The 22,973-nt window shown below is 39.7% G+C and overlaps 1 protein-coding gene across 7 annotated transcripts in view; it reads left to right on the forward strand.

Annotated features, from left to right (window-relative positions):
- Positions 1-22,973, forward strand: part of LOC125453068 (protein furry homolog) — a 301,124-nt gene that overhangs the window by 60,731 nt on the left and 217,420 nt on the right. For all 7 annotated transcript variants that reach the window (XR_009445855.1, XR_009445856.1, XM_059646706.1 and 4 more), the window contains exons 3-4: positions 14,395-14,448; positions 18,192-18,331. Coding sequence is in view for 5 of the 7 variants with exons in the window: in XM_059646706.1 (XP_059502689.1) it covers positions 14,395-14,448; positions 18,192-18,331 (194 nt within the window). In the remaining 2 variants the exon portion in view is untranslated. The remainder of the gene's footprint in view (positions 1-14,394; positions 14,449-18,191; positions 18,332-22,973) is intronic.

A 22,973-nucleotide genomic window follows, 5' to 3' on the forward strand; every position in this document is an offset into this window, starting at 1 on the left:
TTTTGTACAGCTTCAGCATAACCTCTTGGTTCCGGAACTCGATCCCTCTATTAATAAAAGCTAAAACACTGTATGACTTCATCTATTTCTACATTCCTTGCTTTATCTTCGATGTAATTTTCCCATAATGTTTTATTTCCTAGTTAAAATGACTCTTCCCACTTTAACTTTTTTTTGTCAGTATTATTAGCTCAAACACAACATTAGACTGTTGGTAAGAAAATGTTCACAGGATCATTCGTTTTATGTCAATTGGCACGTAATAAGGAGTATCTTAACAAGAAACTTGAAATATCCTTTTTTGGGCAATTTTATTATATTGCTGTATATTTCTGCTCTTTAGTGAAGTTCCGGCACATTTCTTGTTCAATGAAAAATTAGACAGGGAAATTGGCTATCTGCTTGAGGTTTTGCTTTAGTATAACAAAGCCTGCATTAGAAAAATTAACTGCTTGGTGTGAAGTAGCACAAGTCTACTTTGAATGTAATTTTAAAGCATTGTGGTTATAATTCATCCATCAATTTGTGCTTCATGTGATTTCAGAATATGGCTAATTATTCTTGTTAGATTGTTTCATAAGAACCACATACCAGAGTGAGTAATTCTGTACAATAGATATGACCTAGTTAAATTGTATTAAAATTTAATTGAGTATCACAGTGACCTAAAAGAGATGTTGGACTAGAAAATTTGTGTGCCCATTTTCTCACTCTACAGAATGGAGTCAAATGAGCAAAGAATGAATATCATGGACCATCTGGAGGTGACATGAAGGGAAATAATGAGGAAAAAAATACAAGTTTTGGTCTACATTGAAGGAGCTGAGGGGAAGGTTTAGCATTGTGGAAAGCAGACAAATGGAAGCAGCAGATTCAGTTGAACAGATTGTTTAAATCTTTGTGGCAAATAAGCTTGTGACCCATGTCTAATTCCCTTGAACTATGTGGCTTGCTCAGCCATTTCAGAGGGCAATTAAGAATAAATCATATTATTTTAAAAAATAGATAATGGCCTTTGTGCACTACTGACTGGGTCACCATTTACTGCTGTTCCCTTTAAAAGCTAGAAATAATCACATTGCTGTGGGTCTGGAGTCACATGTAGGCCAGTTCAGGTAAGGATGGCAGATTTCCTTCCCGAAAGGATATTAATGAGCCAGATGGGTTTTACAACAATCAACATGATTACTTTGTAGTCATTAAGCAAGTTTCTTATTGAATTCAGATTGCAAATTCTGCCTCAAAGGGATTCAGACATTAATCTGGGTTTCTTGTAGATTACTGGTCCAGTGACATTACCACTAAACTACCACCTCCCCTAAATACATTTCTGCTGATCAGGAGTCCCATGTAGACCAGACCAGGTGGGGATGGCTGATTTCCTTCCCTACTGAACTTCAGTGAACCAGATGAGCTTTTTTGACAATTTATGGTAGGTTCATGGTATCATTAATGAGACTCTCTTTATATTTTTGAATTGAATTTAAATTCTATCAATGGCAGTGGGATTTGAAACAGTGACTGCATAGTATTAATCTGGCCCTCTGTACTACTAGCCTAGTGATATTCTACCACCATATATCTGAATATTACTCAGTGATTCATTGGAATACTATAGATGATGATCCGGATGATGTAAAGTGGGTGATATGAGGAAGTTGTGTAGAAGATATTGGAACTAATTACTAGGAAATAGATGGTAAATTGGGAAATGAGGAATCATTTTAATTAGGAATGAAGACAGCAATAAAATCGATCAGAAACCAAAAAGAAATATATTTCATTGGTTGAAGTTTTTCTTAAGGTCTTGTATTGTTTTTGAAATCCTGACAACAGTCAAAGGGGATGTGTAACCACTTCAGTACATTATTAGTTTGCAGAAATTCCTGGCATTTAACAGTAATTAAAATGTAGAAAATTGTGGTCCACCTTCTTTGTAATTCCAAAACATGTTGGATGCGAATGGCAATTTACACCTGCTGCTGTTTAAGAATCGCATATAGGTGAACTCCTAGCTACATGACATCATTCAGCCCTATTGACTGATTTGCTGCCCTACTTTCAAACTTTGACCATTCAACATATTCACTGGTCACTTAGGACTCAGCACTAGCATTTTTGAAGGACTAGATAACAGCTTCTGGTGGATATGCTTTTGACTTATTTCTGCTTCGGAATTTGTGGGAGTTGTACTGGTACGTTTCTCTGATAGGAACAATTGGTGTTTCAAGAGCAATAATCAGTAATTAACTGAAAGAATAATTCTACAAGTTTTTATATTTTTAAACAGAGCATATTTTATTGTGTATGTTACAAACTTAAAGGAGGCACTATTACCTCAGTACCATAGTTTAGAACTATATAGGCTATTAATTCAGTTTTACTTCTTTGTTTTCCACCCAGGTGTTCCTTTATCTTATTCTTGCAGATCCATTGGGTTTTCTAAGAACCAACCCAAAGATATACCAGGGCCCTTTAGAATTAAATTTAATTTCTCCTTAGTGTTTCATACCCTGAGGTGTGAACTCTTGAAGGGATCCTTCCATTACTGTTTGGCTAAGCAATCCTTTAATATTTCTTCAAAAGCTCACAGCCAAGGACTTCTCTGCTCCAATGTAAATTTAACTGCATTCTCCAGATTCTTAGTTTTCATTCCGAGGATTATTATAAATTTCTTGCTCTATTTCCAAGCTAAGCAAATGTTCTAGTCTCTTTCCTGTAATGTATTTTGTGACCAAACTGAACATGAACTTCCCCCTGCATTATATACATTAAATAATAAAGTTAATGTTTTATTTGCTTAAGGTGCAGGCCTAACAATTACCTCTTTCCTGTTGACTCAGTGAACTGCACTGTCTCTGTCTGTTCTTAAAACTGAAGCTGTTTATTTCTGTGAGCCAGCACGCACATCCATTGCACACCAAGTCAGTTCCCTGCAACCTAACTCCATAGCAATGTGACATACTTTAACAATGTTTTAAACAGAAATGCAAAGTCATTTTATCTAACTGTTTCATCTTCAAGACAGTGCCTGTGATTCTGTGACCTGTGTAAATAAATAATATCTCAAATGGAGTTCGCAGCCTTATTTCTCAATTGTTGGTCCTGTCAAGAAACTATCTTGTTGACAACTGGCTTTTAACTTATTTTCATCTGAGAAATTCATAAATAATTCACATGTTTTAAGGTAAGTGTAGACCTTCTAGCTCCATTAAGCTTAGAGATGGGTCCTCCATTGAACAGTGTTTTCATACTATTAACTCTGACCATCCAAGGTAAATGCTACTTTTTAGATGTAATTAATTCCAGCTTGTTTGATTTGTGTTCACTTTAAAGCTGTTTACCAGGCACTTAAACAGGCATTTGGATATACATTTAACACTTACGAATTATAAACCAGACAGTTGCAAGTTTTTGAATATTACTTTTAGTTTTAGGAATTGAAATGGTAAACATTAGGTATAAGGATACATTTGCTTGGGAAACTGGGTAGCAGTACTGTATCCAATATACTAACAAATACAAACTAAACAGGCTTAGAGTAATTACATGTAAAAGGTAACTTGTACTTACTGAACAAGCTCAAAGTTGATAGAAATGAAACTGTTGGATAACCATTCATTGAACTGGTAGATTTAGATTTCTGTATTTATTTCATCAAGAATCTTTAAATTGTTCATTTGGAATTGAGATGAAAAGAAGCTGGGAACAGTTTGTAAACATGGGGGTTCCTTAATGCAGAGAAGGTAATCAGATGCATCAGGGATACAGATTATTATTTCATGTTTCAAGGCAAAATCTTACATTTTGTTGGCTAAGTGGGAGTTGTGTTAAGTTTTTTTTTTAGGGATTTTCACTATAAGGCCTGGAATGTCTTCTCACTGCACCTTACCAAACTGACATCATTATCTATCCACCCTGCCCCTATGGCTTCTGTCACCACTGATCCCAGCTCCATCCTACCACACGTTGTTCTCAGAACAACCTGCTACTCAATGGATACCCTGGAATTCACTAGCATCTCTAATCCAAAAGCTAATGGAAATATCCCTATAAATCTTGTGCCTTGGAGAAACCTGGAATACGAGGAGAATTGAACTGATTTTCAGAAAGCCAAAAGATACTTATGGTTTAATTGTGACTTAGTTCTGTTATTTAATCACTAAACTTCTGGATTTCTCTTAAATGTTGAGGGACCTGATAAAATTATAATGCACTTTAACCTGTGAGCCAAAAGTCATACTTCTACAACTGAATGTTATACCTCCAGACACATGAATTAGAGAATCAAATTGTAGTGATTGAAACCAGGTAGATCATATTGACTATGAGATTCTTGAGTGAGGTTGCTAACTTTGGCAATCAGGGAACCATGGCTGACAGATATAAACAAAGGATTCAGTAAATCTCTTGACTTCAAGGACTGGCTCTGATCTGGCCGGGTCACAGCCAGTGTACTGTGCACGAGTAACTTAAAGGGGAACTTGGTGATGAAATACTGGCTTCTGTGCAGTTATTTAACAATTATTTGCAAGTTTGCATTGCTTTTTTGAGAGTAGCTGGGGAAGGATGCAGCTTTTGCTGTCAGAGGCTTACACATTGTGATTGTGGTATTTCTAGGCCTCCATTATGACCATGAGATACAGCCACGGCTGCAGAGAGGGAAAGTTCTGCAGAGTTGGAAGAGAAGAGCTTGACAGAGAGCCCCATTAAGTCTTTTTGGGAAGAACATTTCTGGCTATGTCTGGTCTAGGAACAATGTCTGAAGTAATTCACATTCAACAAAAAGGTGGCCACTGAATGTTGCACCATTTGTTACCTGGAAATTCACGTCATGGCAGTGACAGCTTTGCTGTTACATCCATCAAGGTTTACCATTGCCTTAAGTGTTTGTGTATTTCTACCCTTCCAAACAGAATAGGGAAGTCTTACTGCAACTGTATGAGGTGCTGGTGAGATCACGTCTGGAGTACTATGAGCAGTTTTGATTCCCCTTATTTTAAGGAAAAATATCTCTTCATTGGAGGCAATTCAGTGAACGTTCACCAGGTTAATCCCTGGTTAAGAGCGATTGTCTCATGAGGAAAGCTTAAAATGTCGGGATTTTATCATTGGACTTTAGAAGAATGGGAAGTAATCTCCCTGAAACATTTTGGAATTTTAAGGAGCTTGACAGAATAAATGCTGAAAGAATGTTTGTCATCATGGGAAAGCCTAGGACCAGCAGGCATAGTATCAGAAGTAAGGGGTGCCAATTTAAGACTGCCATTGAGGAAGATTTTCTTTTGTGTGTTGTGAGTCTTTGATACTTATTGCCCTGCTGAGATAGAAATGATGTTAAACAGTATAGAAATCAAGGGTTTCGGGGAAAGGGCAGGAAAGTGGACATGAGGAATGTAGGATCAGCCATGATCCTATTGAATGATGGAACAGGCCCAAGGGATCTAATGGCCTACTCCTCCTATTTCTTATGGTCTTATGGAAGCTATATCTGTTATTGTTCACAATGCTATTCATTGAACATATGGAAGTTCATACAGGCTACCCACAGCAATAGTGTACAGTGAAATTTTCTTGCCTAGGAGGGGGATGCAGCATGAAAGGACCCTGACTTCTCCAGCATAGTGGAATTCCTAATGATACAGGCTGATATTGATTGCATGTGTGGTTCAGCAGGCCCCACATGGCCATAGGAAGAGGTACAGGAATCCCAAGTGTCCTAATTCATGTATTTGCAATTGGTGCATCACCATTTCCATGAACATCAATTGTTGTACTGCTCACTTTCATTTGTAGAGACTTGTAGAAGACCACTGAGTAGCAGTCCCGCCTCAGTATGGACTACAGAAATCAAGGCACTGACAGAGTCCTCTTGAGAGCGGACATCAACAGTGGCACTGCCACTTCTAGAGGATGAAATTTACTCAGTTTTAGTGATCTGTTAGAGGACAGATTGCTGAACTGCTGTGAGAGTTTGTACCGTCAGTGAGCACTGAGATCTGCTGTCAGTACAATAGACAGAGCCTGAAAACAGTACCCCATGTCATGAGATTCTGTTGCAGTACTGAAATTCTGGGTGGTTTTCCTCTTGTGCTGAAGTAGAAGATGAGCTCCAGTCACTCCATGTTAGTGCTGTCGTGGAGTTGGCTACATCTCCCATGGCGAAAATGACAGGTTCCAAGTTTAGAGCCATGACAGAATATGATTCCTCCATGCTTCAGGACAGTGACAGGAGGCTTTATGGTAGACATGTCTACATACTAAGCATCTAAGTATGCTTGTTCGTTGGATTTTTTTCTTATATGCCACCCCATTTAAGATCTTTGGTAAATCTAGCAGTACAGATCTGCAGCTTTCCTTCTGGAGTTCAGTTATGCAAACTATACTTTCCTGCTGACTCACCTGCCATCCACAGTTGCCCAGTTACTCACTATCTGCTAATTTTGACTCCATACTGGCCCCTTCAGTGGATTCTATGCTAGTGTCCGAATAGGTGGCTGCTATTGTAGATTAAATGATGTGATTTGTTTGTCACTGATGGGGTTGCCCTTCTTGGGAATGTTGTGGCTTGCCAGAACTGCATTCCTAGGTTTCTGAAAGCAAAAAGACCAGACAGAGAAGTTTGGAGTGAAGAACACGGATGGGAGAGGAGGAAAAGGATTACTGTACTCTCATCATCTGCAGTTTACATTTCATGCTTGATATCAGGAATGAGTTAAGCACTGACATAAAACAGTAATAATGGGAACTGCAGATGCTGGAGAATCCAAGACAATAAAATGTGAGGCTGGATGAACACAGCAGGCCCAGCAGCATCTCAGGAGCACAAAAGCTGACGTTTCGGGCCTGGACCCTTCATCAGAGAGGGGGATGGGGTGAGGGTTCTGGAATAAATAGGGAGAGAGGGGGAGGCGGACCGAAGATGGAGAGAAAAGAAGATAGGTGGAGAGGAGAGTATAGGTGGGGAGGTAGGGAGGGGATAGGTCAGTCCAGGGAAGACGGACAGGTCAAGGAGGTGGGATGAGGTTAGTAGGTAGGAGATGGAGGTGCGGCTTGGAGTGGGAGGAAGGGATGGGTGAGAGGAAGAACAGGTTAGTGAGGCAGAGACAGGTTGGACTGGTTTTGGGATGCAGTGGGTGGAGGGGAAGAGCTGGGCTGGTTGTGTGGTGCAGTGGGGGGAGGGGATGAACTGGACTGGTTTTGGGATGCGGTGGGGGAAGGGGAGATTTTGAAGCTGGTGAAGTCCACATTGATACCATTGGGCTGCAGGGTTCCCAAGCGGAATATGAGCTGCTGTTCCTGCAACCTTCGGGTGGCACCATTGTGGCACTGCAGGAGGCCCATGATGGACTTGTCGTCTAAAGAATGGGAGGGGGAGTGGAAATGGTTTGCGACTGGGAGGTGCCGTTGTTTATTGCGAACCGAGCGGAGGTGTTCTGCAAAGCGGTCCCCAAGCCTCCGCTTGGTTTCCCCAATGTACAGTAACTTGCCTTCATCCTCAATGATCACGGTGACTTTGTTGGATTAGACCCCATGATTTGCAGCTCCATCTGTCCCACCAGGATCAATGCAAAGAATCTGCCAGTCCTCTCTCCTGGTATCTTGTCTTCTGAGAGAGTGATCAAGGTGCTGGTGTTTACACTGTGTTTTGAGTGATGTGCCTGCCAGAGCTGAGTTTTTAAAAATTATGTCACGAGATATAACCACTGTTTGCAAGGCCAGTATTTATTGCTGACTCCTAACTCCACTTGAATAGGTCATGATGAGTCCCCTATATGGAGTTTTGCAGAAATAGCAAGAGATAGAGATGGGACTGGCAACATCAGAATGTGGGAATACATAAGGTAAACTATACAAATGTTTGTCATTGGTCCGTCAGTGATGTTGGTGTTGTAATCAGTGTGAGAAGCTGGTAGTTTGGTCAGTGTGACATTTAATGGGTAGATCCACTTACAAATATTCACATATGTAAGGAAATGAAACTTCATTAAAAGATAGAAATACAGAAAACAAGAGCACAAATATGCCAATTGGTCTTTGGAGTCTCTTCCACCATTCAGTATGGTCAGGCTGATCGTCCTGTTCAGTATCCTGTTCTGCTCTCTCTTCATATTCCTTTGATCACTTTGGTCTTAAGAACTATATCTAACACCTTGAAAATAGTCGATGTTTTGACCTCAACCACTTTCTTTTACAGAGAATTTCACAGGCTCACCACTCCTAGTGAAGATATTTTTATTCATCTCAATCCTAAATGGCTTACCCCCTAAATGTGACCCCTGGTTCTGGATTCCCTGGTCAGTGCTAACATCCTCCCTGCATTTACTTCATCTAGTTCTGTTAGAGTTTCATAGGTTCTGTAAGATCACCCCTCATTCTTCTAAATTCCAGCAAATTTAATCCTTTTGCAATGCTGCCAGGTTCACAAAGCCAGACTCTGGGAATTTCTCTCTCTTGGCACCAGCTTCCATTCTCTCTCAAGGCCTGCCTTGAAGGCATTCTGAACCCCTGGCAAATCATGACCTCTTTTTCTGCCCTCCATCACTAGTGTCTCCAGCACCACATTTGTTAACCAAAATCCTGATCTGACTTGGTCCTCCGTGTTGTTCAATCTTCAACAATCTTCGGATATTCAGTACAGTTCTCTTTTAGAGGGAAAAACTGCCTTTAAGAGCTTCAGTTTAGCTAAACCATGTGCTATCCTGCATAATCTTATGTCCCTTTATTGATCATTTGGGCAGCTGTCAGGTTGCACTGTGCTGCATAAAATGTGAACAAAACCCAACTCCAGGGCACAATCTGTGATTCTGCACTTATTTTCAAGGAATGGGTCTAACTTGAGATTCAAATAGTAACACTTTATTACATATATCTCTGGCATCAGTTGAATTTTATTAACATGTTCTCTACTTTTTGTTTTCGTTTTTGAGGCAGACAAGACCTATGAACAGCAATATCTGTGATGTCACTTGGATTACCATTTATTACTGTTGAATATCCAGTTCTGAACGGCTCAGCTTTGCTAAACCAGTTAAAACAATTTTTAGTCTAGAAACTGAGGCCATTGTTTGTATGCCAACCCCAATTTTTTTCCTCTCTCTCTCTGTTGTATATAATGATTACATAGAACATACTTAATAAAGGCAATTAATCTCAACATAACATGATACCGACAATGTTACATTCACTATCATGAAAAGGGGTGAGTTTACAACAGTGTAAGTTGATACCAAATTGGATTTTACAAATTCACCTCTGACACACAAAGTTCCACAGTAGAAGTACAAATTTATGAAAATTCATTGTCCGGTGTCGTATAAAAAAGACGAGAGGTTGTTCTCATCAAATATCGGGGAGTAAAAGTAATCAATGAAAATTAAGTAGAATGGATGTCTGGAAATTAGTATCCCATTTGGAAAAGAAAATTGGATAAATTGTAAGAAAAGTTACCAATTAACTATCGTTCTATATACAGATACAGAGAAAATAGGAGCAGCAATAGGCCAGTTAGTCCTTTTGAATTTGTTCTCTCACTTATTATGATCATGGTTGATCATCCCACTGCTCCTGCTTTTCCACCATATCTTTTGATCCATTTAGCCACAAGTGCTCTACACAATTCCTCCTTGAAATCATACAATATTATGGTTCCGACTGCTCTCTGTGGTAGCGAATTCCACACCTCATTACTCTCTGAGTGAAGAAATTTATTCTCATCTCATCTCCTTAGACCATGGCTCAGTTCTGGCTGCCCTGCCATCGAGAACATCGTTCCTACATCTATCTTGTCTGTCCTTTTGGAATTTTGTGGGTTTCTATGAGATCCTCCCTCCCCTCATTCTTCTGAACTCCAGTGAATACAATCCTAGCCAGTTTAATCGCTCGTCATACGTCAGTCCCACCAACCCAGGAATCAGTCTGGTACTACTGAAGATCAGTTTCACACCCACAAGTAGAATTTTTTATGACTCCGTGTTGTGATCTTCCACAATTTATATCTTATTGGAAAGTCAGAAGTACAATGCCCTTGATTTTCTGTCTGTTAATATCAACAAATGGATTTTTTTTTGATAAGCATGCAACTTCCCAATATATGTATCCATTTATTTCATATAAAATGAATGTGGGTGTTAAATACTAAGCATTGTTTTTTCTGCAGCTTCTGTGGTTTACAATAGAACCAAATTGCTAGCTTGCCCAAGTTTTGATGACAATATTTGTGAAGAAAATCTATATCTCTTCAGTCAATGGACCACAAAAAGTCAAGCATGTGAGGTTGTTGGCTTTTAGGAGCAGTCGATATATTTGAGTAAAAATAACAATTACAATCGCACAGAACGATCATCACCTGCTTGATTGACTAGTTGTTAATGTTCAGTCTCATTACAAAATGTTACTTCGTGGTTCATTAGTTGGTCTTTAAACGTTAATTTACAATTTCATTAGAAAAGGATTGCAGGAGAAGCCATTCCTTGAAATGGTTTAATTCAAACCCATTGTGCTCGATTATTTATGTGAATCAAAAGTTGCACTTGCAGTTTGAAGGCAGCTGTGTTGTTTTGGAAATATTTGGATGTAACTTTGGAAAGATGTGATCATTGGTATTTGTCTGTACTGTTCTTGAAAAAAAAATGTTCTGCATTCAAGCATTAATTCTGTACTTCCCTTGGTTTCAAAAATATGCATCTATAGTTAATCTTCATATCCACATGGTTGTTCCTACTGAGTTTTTTTTTGTTTTTTATTATCCTACAAGCTACTTTTGATATAGATTACTGTAACAATCAAGCTTTAATATTACATAATCCTAAAATACAGTCCTTCGCAAGGTTGGGTTAGTATGTAGCAATTCATGTAAACAAGGGGCTGAATTTTACTAATAATTGACAAAATGTCAGTTTTTGGAAGTTTCATGGAGGGTTTCTGTCTGCGAGCTGTGGTATGTTATCTCTCTCAAATTTGTGCTGCTCATCTCATTATGAATGCATGCCTCTTGCTGCCAAACTATCGTGTGGCATTGGCACCAGACTTGAAGTCCAGTTGTGCACCGGTACAATCACTGCCAGCCACGAATAGCCCTTCACATATACAGAGTGGGACGGACTTAAAAAAGAAACAGCTTTTGAAGACATACAAACAGCATGGGTGACACTTCATTAAAACTAAATGCTGACATTCCAAAATATATTGCTAATTTACATTACAGTTTGTCTGATTGACAAGCATCACAACTGCATCTACAAAAATTGATCTAGATAGGTTACCTGTCCTTTACATTGTACCATGTTAGAACCCTGTCTGACGGAGTGCTACTCTTTCCCAAAAGCTCAACACACCCTAACATCTTATTGTTAAATGTGGGAGCACACATACCAGAATGTGCTCAAACAGTGCATAAGAGAGTGCAGATGGTAGCTACCAAAACTGTGCACCTTCAGTTCTGTGGAGTGCTTGGGGAACAAGCAGCAAGCTGGAGCCACCAGGTACCTGCTCTGACTTGTATGCTGGGAATTGTCACCATCTGGGTTCCCTCCCTTTCACATGAGAGGATATCACATGGCTTTTTAATGAGGTGAGAATAGGTAATAATAAGATGTTAATACATGCAAGTGAGTCTCTTGCCATCCACTAGTGAGGTGCATTTCTCACCATTCAAAACTTGGGTGAAAAATTGGACTTTTGTTCTTAACATCATGAATGGTGTTTTCATAGTCTCATGGTATTTTTGTAACTGTCTTGCCATTACTCACACACTCGGGGACCGGGAGAATTTCACCAAGGAAACTGTTGAAAATGGCAACCACAGACAACATTGAAAACAATGGATTTTTCTGGTTGACTTCAAAATGTCTAGGTTTTAGCTATTGTGCATGATTGTCATTAGCCCACAAAGGAACATGGCTTTATCAACTAGATTTTGAATGAATGCTCATCAATCTGACTCCAAATACTATATCCACACTCAGTTAGTTCAGAAAATATGCATGCGTGCTAATAGGTTGCTAGGGATGCAGAACACAACCATTTAGACAGTTTCCTACATTTTTCCTAATTTAAGTTACTAGGTTTAGAAATGCTAATGTCTTGCTTAAACAGCAAGAGAAGGGATTTGCATGTTAGGTCCAAGTGAATTTGTAGAATTTTGTTTACATCAATCACAAATTGATGAAACAATCTTCGTACTTTCTGCCAATAATGCATGATGTGTTTAGGATCAGTATAGATTTATTGGGAGTAACTTTGACTTTTATGTGACAGTCTAAGATTGATGATAACAAATTGACAGTCTATTCAACATCTGCTTTTATCTTAGTTCCATTGACTGCAATCAAAATAATAATTGGGAGTGTGTAAAAGAGGTAATTGATACAGAGTCCCCTATTTGACAGTATTGCATAAAGCCAACCCTATTACATTTTCAGGACAAAAGTTTTAATATCCAAAGTAAAAATGTCATCAGATTCAAAATGTAGGATTGGACCCTATACAGACAACAAACAAAACAAACGTCATCTACAAAATACCTTGCAAGAACTGTGACAAACACTACATTGGACAAACTGGCAGAAAGCTAGCCACCAGGATACGTGAACATCAACTAGCCACAAAACGACATGACCCACTATCACCTTGTATCCTTACACACAGATGAGGAAGGACACCACTTTGATTGGGACAATACATCCATCCTAGGACAAGCCAAACAGAGACACGCACGAGAATTCCTAGAAGCTTGGCATTCCAACCGGAACTCCATCAACAAACACACTGGCTCCAAGTCAATCTACCATCCCCTGAGAAAAAGAACAGGAAATGACATCACCAACCCAAGGAAACCTAACCAGATAAATGGAAAGCGGGACATAACACCAGCGCTTCGTCGGAGGCTCGCTGATGATGTTACCTAGAATGGTGACGAAACGTCTGAAAACGAACCTTCCAGCTCAGCGAGCAAACTCACATCCATAGTTGGCTCTGATTTGTTTCTGTACAATGGTAACAACCAGGATGTTGATAATCAGGGATTAAATGATGGTAATGCAATTGAATGTCAAGGGGAGACGGTTAGATTCATTCTTGTTGGAGATGCTCATTGCCTGGCACTTGCATGCCATGAATGTTATTTGCCACTCATCAGTCAAAGCCTGGATGTTACCCGGACCACAGATTACCTCAGTATCTGAAGAGTCACATATAGCACTAAATATTATGCAATCTTCAGTGAACATCCCCACTTCTGACCTTACGATGGAAGGAAGGTCATTGATATAACAGCTGAAGACAGTTAGGCATTGCTCATTACCCATAGGAACTCCCACAGAGATACCCTGGGGATGAGATAATTTGCTTCCAATAGCTATAACCATCTTCCTTTATATTCACAATGACTGCAACTAGTGGAGAGTTATCGCTCAATTCCAATTGATTCCAGTGCTCCTAAGGCGCTCTGAAACCGTTTATGGTCAATGGTGCCTTATTGTCAAGGGCAGTAATTCTTTTGGCTTGTATTCAGCTATTTTGTTTACATTTGGACCAGACTATAATGAGGTCGTGAACTGAGAGCCCTGTTGGAGACAAAACTGAGCATCAGTGAGCAGATTATTGATGAGCAAATGCCATTAGTAGGGCTGTCAATAACCCTGTCACTTTGATAGTGATGATTACTGGGATTGGTGTGCTTTCAAAGCGTTCAAGAAACTTCCCAAAAAATTTAGACAACGCAAAGGATAATGGGGGGATGATCTGGTATGATTTGGCACTGAGTTGGTACATCTTGGGACAGAATTTTGGCATGAGATTCCCTGCATGTTGTATTATCCTAAAACTGACTGAATACAGGTGGTTTAATATAGGGAAACTAGTTCATTGAACACCTCTGCAGAATAATCGAATTTTATGGCTAGTTATATATTTGCATATCTTTTTGATGTTGGCAGATCTGCTTCTGTTGTTCGCTTGAAACTCATAGTCTGTAACATACCAACCATTTACTGAGCCAATGTGTAATAAAACATATCACCACTCCTAGTTCAAAAGAAAGCACTATACTTGCAACCTGATTGAATGATAGCACAAGACCAGCAATTATAAAATAGCACATTTTGCATATTTCACAATATATTTCTGTCCCAAGATGTACCAACTCAGTGCCAAATCATACCAGATCATCCCACGCACTATCCTTTGCGTTGTGCACATTTTGATATATTTCAAAAGCATCACACTGATCTTTTTAGCATCATCATCTCTCTTTCAAACAATTTGCTGATAAATCTTATGAGCTGGAAATTGTTTTCAACATTACTGTTGTTGCACATTTGCAGCGATGCACAGGAATGGTGTTATTTATCAGGGTTATTCTGGTAATAACCTTTGTAACATTTTCTCTTCCAGGAAAAGCCATTGACAAAATCCTTGCAAAGGGGAGAAGACTTGCAGTTTGATCAGGTAAGAGAAACAAAATTGAAGCAAAGCAAAATTCAAATTTCTATTTGAAGCGTATTAATGTGAAAAAATACAGCGGAGACCAGTGTAGGTTTTGCAGCAGAATTTGAGGTAACCATTGTGGTAACATATCTGGCATTTAATTACCAATAATGCATATGAAAGTAGCAATAACTCGCATTTACTGTATGTTGTGATTTTAATGTGGAAAGAAGCATAGGGTGGTTTAGAGAAATTTAATGATTGAACTGAATACACACACAGAGGTTCCATAAGAGAGGTGATGAAAAGCTCAATCAGGGAGCAGGGCTTTAAGCAGAAGTGTAAGATAGAGTGACAGAGAGACTTAGAAAGGAAATTCTATGATAGCGTGAAGGAAGTGGGCGAAAATACAATGAGGCACATGATCTGGCTGTGATCCGATAGGACAGTGTCTGCTGGCATCCAGCATCATTTATAACTGTGCATTTGTACCAGTTCTCAAACATGTATGCGCACAATTCCAGAAGCGCTATGTCATCATGTAAAATTCTGACAGCATCTTACCCAAGGGAACTGTGCATGCGCAGATAAGATTGTTATCAAAACAGAATTCAGCAGGAGGGAGTGAGGACAGGCGCTAATGAAGACGGGTGGGGGCGATGAGTGATGTCAATGAAAGGGGAAGTGAAGGTGGGTGTAAGAGTGGGAGTGAGGATGGGGTTGGGTGGAAAGTAGGGTTGAGGATGGGGAGAATTAGGACTGAGGGAAATGGAAGTGGGAAGGAGGACAAGTATGGTGTGGGGAGTGCGAAGGACAACTGGGAGGAGGGGGGAGGTGGCCCAGAGGGAGGTGGAAGAGAACCAGAAGGGGACGACAGGGAGGACCAGTGATGAACGGACAGGACACCATTGACCCCCTCTCCCATTCACTGACCCCTTTCTCCACTGCTGTATCATATTACAGACAAACAAAAGCTAAAAACTAAAAAAAACAGTGTAGGTAGTACATTGAAGGAATTGGGGTCACTTCAAAGCTTAGGATTGTGCAGGTGAATAAAGAACAAACAAAGGAATTGCTGGAGAAACTAAACAGTTCTGGCAGCATCTGTTAATTGGGTGACAGCCAGATTGTCAAAGAGAAGCAAACAGGCAGTGCAGCATCCCCTGAGACAACTTATGTTTTCCACTCTGGACACCAGTGAGGGCAATAGTTCCTCAAAGCAATGTAATCAGAGCCAAGTCCTCAAAATCAGCTCAGTTTATAGGAGGGAATTTAGGGGAGTAAATGAGGTTTTCTGTGGCTGCAGATATGACACCAGAACAGTGTATTAAGGAACCAACAAGGGTTCAGGCTACTTTTTGGTTTTAGTGTTGTCTGTTTTTATTTCTGATTTCCAGTATCCGCAGTTTTTTAATTTTCTTCACCTTTAACAAATGTGTTGGCTGCTTAGGTTAGAAGTGTATGGGTTAAACATTCATTGATTTTATCTCAGTGTTTCGTTCTGAGATTTTGTCCACAAGCTGGTACAGCTGTGAGACTTGTGATGTAAATAGTTATCTTTCTGTGTGTATCGTATACTAATCTGGAGTGCGTCAAACTTTAAAGCACAGGAGGGAGAAAGAAGTATTATCTGGAAAAGTTTTGCTTTCAAAATCCAAACATTGTTGTAGTAATTCTAAATTATAATTTTTGAAATCGATTGTTAATAACAAATTTAATTGCATATTCACTGAATTTAAAAACATGTGGCTGCATAAATTTATAAGTAATGGCAATATAAAAATAGTCTGAATTGAGATGACTGCCATATCAAAATCTATGTGACAAAGTTATCCATATAAAGCTTGCAGAATAGTAAAGATGTTGATTTAAAAATATAAAATCAATGTGGGTTAACTGTCAAGCAGAAAACCTTCGTTCAGTTTATTTATATAAGCACATGCCAGTAAAAATAGAACAGAGTTTCATTAAAACGGACAAGTGAATTTTAGTGGTTGATCTCCAAGGTCAAGACAACCAGGCATGTGAGTACATTGAAGTGATATCTACCAACTGTATAAAGTTCATTTATAATGAAAGAAAATGAGCATTCATTGCAATAAGACCATATTTGCACTATATTTAATCTGTTCCAACTACAACACAGAGCCAGGATTCATCTTGCCACTGAGTGTGAATGAAGTCTGTAATTCCCAGACTGTCCAGACTCTCCTCCCTTCCTGTTATAAGTATGAAACCTTTACAAGATCAACCCTCCCTTCCTGCGTTGACTTGAAGAAATTATTTAAAGTAATGATAGCCAAAACTGTGCTGGCCTCTTCTATACAGAATGCCTTGCTGTGACATGCATGGAACTCAAAAGGGGGGCATTTAGTCTATTCAAATGAAGAATGTTGTCTATTTAAAGTGTAATCTATTACTTTAGTTCAACCAAAGGAGGTTCTGGAATAGATGAGGGGTGGGGGTTGGAATTCATTTTAATCAGCTTCCAGTGCGAATTCAGCAGCATTTTTTGGAATGTGTGCCCAATGACAGAGGCCTAAAGTTTATCCCAAATCATAGCTAAATCTCAATTTCTTTAATACTGATAAGTTGAATGCCTCAATATAACTCAGCAGCAGAGGCCTTCTCAATATTGGATAATTGAAGCCTAAACTATCTGCAGATAGGCTCTTGGAAGGGTGTAGATTGGGAAGAAAACATTAAAAAAATTAGCGTTAAGTTGACATCAGCTTTTTTAAGCAGCAACTTATGCTTAGGCCATGATAGACATTGCTGCTACTGAACGTTGTGGTGGAGTAAGTGGATGCTAAAGGTTTTAGGATGAGGTGTTTTGTTTTGGGTGGTGGTGAGCCTCTTAAATGCCTTTGGAAATGCACTCATCCAAACGAGTGTAGAGTATTCCATCACACTTCTGATTTGTGTCTTGTAGTTGGTATTTTGGATTTGAGGAGTCAAGATATGAATTACATAGAATCCCCAACTTCTGAGCTGCTCTAACTGCCATAATATTTAAATGGCTGGTCTATGTAATCCCAGGATGGTGTTAGGCAAAGACTTCAATTGTGGCACTGCCATTGAATACCAACGGGGAATGGGGCAATTCTGTTTTGTTTCAAAGATAATCATTGCCTGCCATTTGTGTGGTATGAATGTTCTTTCTTTGTCATTTATCAACCCAAGCCTGAATGTTGTTCAGGCCCTGCTACATTTGGATATGGACTACTTGAGAAATTTATAAGGTTGATAAACATTGTACAATTATTGGAACGTAATGGAGTAGGCCATTCAGCCCATTGAGCCTGCACTACCATTTAATATAGTCATGACTGATCAAACACTTTAATGCCCTTTTATCCACATTATCCCCACAATCCATTATGCCATTGGGAATCATAAAATCCGTCAATTTCTACGTTAAACATACTCAAAGACTGAACTTCCACAGCTCTCTATGGTAGAGAATTCTAAAGATTTACTCTGAATAAAAACTTTCTTGTCATATCTGTCCTAAATAGCATCCTTCTTTATTTTTAAATTGTGTCCCGGATTCGAGATCAAAGGGTTGATGAGTCAGGGTCAAGCACAGCTGATTTTTATGAAAGTGGAAGTAGGTAGTCCTTGTTATGGAAAAAGCAAATTTTGTAACTTAAAGGTAATGGTGATCTACTGAGCAAAACTTGGACCCTAATATAATTGTTTTCTATAAATTAATTAGATGTATAACTGCATGTAATCTTTCATCCTCTGTTTTTCTTCCCTAGTTGATCAGCTCCATGAGTTCACTTGCAGAGTACTGCCTACCCTCTGTACTGCGCACACTTTTTGATTGGTATAAAAGACAAAATGGTACAGAAGATGAGTCCCACGAGTATCGGCCTAGAACAAGCGCAAAGTCAAAGAGGTACTTACTTTTCATTTCAATTTATTGATTTTGTTTCCGGTCGTATAGCTTGTTCACGGATTTTATTCCCCCACCCCTTGCTCAGGGACTTGCCACACACTGGGATTACTCACTGGAGGTCAAATGGCCTGCTGTTTTATCAGGACAGGCATACTGTATGGCCTCATATACTTGCCTGTTATTTTTAAAATGTTCGCAAATCACTTTGAGGTCACAAAACCTATTATTAAATAAATAACAAAAACTTATATAATGCCTTTAACAGAATAAAGTTGTACAAAATGCGGAGGAATGGGATTGTGGGAGACATAGCAGTTTGGATCAGAAATTGGCTTGCTGAAAGAAGACAGAGGGTGGTAGTTGATGGGAAATGTTTATCCTGGAGACCAGTTACTAGTGGTGTACCGCAAGGGTCGGTGTTGGGTCCACTGCTGTTTGTCATTTTTATAAATGACCTGGATGAGGGCATAGAAGGATGGGCTAGTAAATTTGCAGACGACACTAAGGTCGGTGGAGTTGTGGATAGTGAGGAAGGATGCTGTAGGTTGCAGAGAGACATAGATAAGCTGCAGAGCTGGGCTGAGAGGTGGCAAATGGAGTTTAATGCAGAAAAGTGTAAGGTGATGCAGTTTGTTAGGAGTAACCAGAAGGCAAAGTACAGGGCTAATGGTAAGATTCTTAGTAGTGTAGATGAGCAGAGAGATCTCGGTGTCCATGTACACAGATCCTTGAAAGTTGCCACCCAGGTTGACAGGGCTATTAAGAAGGCATACAGTGTTTTAGCTTTTATTAATAGAGGGATCGAGTTCCAGAACCAAGAGGTTATGGTGAAGCTGTACAAAACTCTGGTACGGCCACACTTGGAGTATTGTGTACAGTTCTGGGCACCGCATTATAAGAAGGATGTGGAAGCTTTGGAAAGGGTGCAGAGGAGATTTACTAGGATGTTGCCTGGTATGGAGGGAAGGTCTTACGAGGAAAGGCTGAGGGACTTGAGGCTGTTTTCGTTAAAGAGAAGAAGGTTGAGGTGTGACTTAATTGAAACATATAAAATAATCAGAGGGTTAGATAGGGTGGATAGGGAGAGCCTTTTTCCTAGGATGGTGACGGCGAGTACGAGGGGGCATAGCTTTAAATTGAGGGGTGAAAGATATAGGACAGATGTCAGAGATAGTTTCTTTACTCAGAGTAGTAAGGGAATGGAACGCTTTGCCTGCAATGGTAGTAGATTCGCCAACTTTAGGTACATTTAAATCGTCATTGGATAAGCATATGGACGTACATGGAATAGTGTAGGTTAGATGGGCTTGAGATCGGTATGACAGGTCGGCACAACATCGAGGGCTGAAGGGCCTGTACTATGCTGTAATGTTCTATGTTCTATGTTTTATAATAAAGTGTCCCAAAACTCTTCACAATGATTATAAAGCAAAGTTTAACAGTGAGCCATAAAAAGCAATATTAATGGTATTGGCTGTAGTCAAGAGAGACATAGAGGTAAAGTGACTTTAGGAAGGAATTCAAGTGCCTATGGCATTGGTACTTGAAGATTCAGCCACCACTGTTGGATCAAATTGGCAATTTTCATAAAGCAATAATTTAGATCAGCATAAATATTTTGGAGATTTGTTGATTTTGAGGAAATTTCAGACATAAGAGCTGAAACACTGGAACAATTTGAAAACAAAAAAAGAGGATTTTAAAATTAAAGTTAGATTTAAAAAAGGAAACAAAGCACCAGTTTTACTCTTTAAAAGAGTAGAATTTAATAAAGGACATTTATGCAAATCCTCTATCAAACCTTGGTTAGAACACAGTTTTGTTTGGCCTATTATTAAAAACAGTACAGAGTTACTGGAGAGGGTAACACTAGAAATGAGTTGGTATACATATCAGGGAGGATTAACATACTGGGATTATTCTACTTTAAAGAAGACTCAGGAGTGATACATTAGATGTCTTCAAACCTTTGCAGGATTTTGATAGAGTGGATACAGAGGAAATGATTTTTTTTTGTGCAAAGAGCATAACTAGAGGCCATCAATATTAGGTATTTATCAAGAACTCAGAGTCATCAAGAAGAAGAATAGGGGTGGCACAGTGACTCAGTGGTTAGCACTGCTCCCTCTCAGTACCAGGGACCTGGGTTCGATTCCGCCCTCGGATGACTGTCTGTGTGGAGTTTGCACATTCTCCCTTTGTCTGCGTGGGCTTCTTGTGGGTGCTCTGGTTTCCTCCCACAGTCCAAAGATGTGCAGGCTAGATGGATTGGCCATGTTAGATTGCCTGTTGTGTTCAGCGATGTGTAGATTAGGTGGGTTATAGGGGAATGAGTCTGGGTGGGATGCTCTGAGAGTCAGTGTGAACTTGTTGGGCCAAAGGGCTTGTTTCCACACTGTAGGGATTCTATGTTCTATGATCTATGAACTATAATCTAAGTCCAACAGGGAATTCAGGAAAAACCTCTAAGATGTGGTGAAAACATGAATTTCACAATCACAAGGAATGCTAAAACAAATAATAGACATATAAGGGGACTTCAAAGAAGCATGTGAAGGAAAAAGGAATAATTGATTATAACATTGAATTTAGATGAAGAGAGAAGAAAGGAGGCACAAGCGTAGCGTTATCACCCACATGGACCGTTTGGTCTGATTTGACCAGTTTCAGTGCTGCTTAACCTCTATATTTATACATAAGGTCTTGCTTAACCAGTTAGCATTGTAAGTCAGTGTGGACAAGGGAGTTGGATGAAATAGACTAGTTGAAAAAAAAGACACAGTCACTAGAAATTTGGATGGCCACAATTTTAGAGGATTGAAAGGAGAACCAGTCAAGTACAGAAATAACAAAGATGTGCATGAAAGTTTCAACAGCAGATGAGCTGAGCAAGGGCAGAGAAGACCTTTGCTACAAAAGTGGAAATGGGCAGTCTTGATAGTTACATAAAAAATATAGATACCATGTTTTTTTTATTTCCCTGTGTTTTGTTTTGTTTTATGTGCTGAAATGAGAAATGAACAGTGAAAAACCAAAGATTGCTGTAGGTTTGGTGCATATTTTCAAAACAAGGGAAATGATGGCCTTATGGGGACTTGGATTTGAATCCCATCATGACCAGTGGAATTTGAATTCAGTAAAATTTGACTGGAATTAAGAATCTAATGATGATTGTAAAACCATTATCAATTATCAGAAAAAAACATCTGGCTCACCGGTGCCCTTTAAGGAGAGAAGCTGGTCTGGTCTGCACGTCTGTCCGTTCCAACATAATCATACTCATGGAGTCATGCCTGATTGGCAATATCTGAGACACCACCATCACCGTTCCTGATATATCCTGTCCCACCAGCAGGACAGGCCCAGTAGAGGTGGCATCATAATGGTACACAGTTGAGAGGGAGTTGCTTGGAGATTCCTCAACATTGACTTCGGCTTCCATGAAGTTTCATAGCATCAGGCCAAACATGGGCAAGGAAACGTCCTGCTGACTGTCCTTCCTTGGGTGATGAAGTAACGGTTCTCCATTGACAGTGGAAAGGCTGCAGAGTGTATTTGAGGTGGGAAATTTCAGTGTCTGTTGCACAGTGGTAGCTCGGCAGCAGCACTACTGATCCTGCTACTTGTGTCCTAAAGATCATTGCTGCTAGATTGGATCTGCATCAGGTGGTGAGGGAACAAACAAGAGGGAAAATCATACCTGACCTCATCCTCACCAATCTGCCTGCTGCAATTACAGCTGTCCATTGCAGTATCAGTAAAAGTGACCACTGCATTATCCTTGTGGAAACAAATTTCTGCCTCCATACTGACGGTGCCACATAGCCCAATATAAAGTATTACACTGCTAAATAGGACAGACTTTAAACTAATCTAGCAACTGAAGACTGAGGATTCATGAGGTGTTGTGGGCCATCAACAGCAGTAAATTTGTACACCAACTCAATCTGCAGCCTTATGACTCAGCACATCCCCCCCACTCTACCATTACCAAGTAGCTAAGGAATCAATCCTGGTTCTCTAAAGAGCAGGGAGGGCATGCCAAGAGCAGCACCAGCCTCATCTAAAAAGGTGATGTCAACCTGGTGAAACTAGAAACAACATGACTTGCCTGCCAAGCACATAAGCAGCAAGCGATGGAGCTAAATAATTGCACAACCAATAGACCAGATCTAATGTCTGCAGTCCTATCATTCCAGTTGTGAATTGAACAACTCACTGAGGGAGGACACTTCACAAATCTTCCCATCCTCAATGATTGGGAAGCCCAGCATGTCAGTGCAAAAGATAAAGCTGAAGGATTCTCAGTAATCTTCATCTAAAATGTGCTAAGTGGATGATCATCTCCACCTCCTTCAGTATTCCCCAGCATTATTGATGCCAGGCTTGAGCCAATTTAATTCAATCCACATGATATCAGAATAGTTGGAGGCACTGGATACTGCAAAGGCTATGGGCCCTGACTGCATTCTAGCAATAATACTGAAGACTTATGCTGTAGCACATGACAAACCCCTGGCCATGATATTCCAGCACAGCTATTTCTATAATGTTCTGTTGGATGTCCCTTCAGGTCAGTGTCTGATCTTCATCAGTATATTCATTTATAGTGGATTGCTTGTTGATGCCCATTTCTTCAGTA

Source organism: Stegostoma tigrinum, chromosome 6, assembly GCF_030684315.1.
Source record: "Stegostoma tigrinum isolate sSteTig4 chromosome 6, sSteTig4.hap1, whole genome shotgun sequence".
Lineage (NCBI taxonomy): Eukaryota > Metazoa > Chordata > Chondrichthyes > Orectolobiformes > Stegostomatidae > Stegostoma > Stegostoma tigrinum.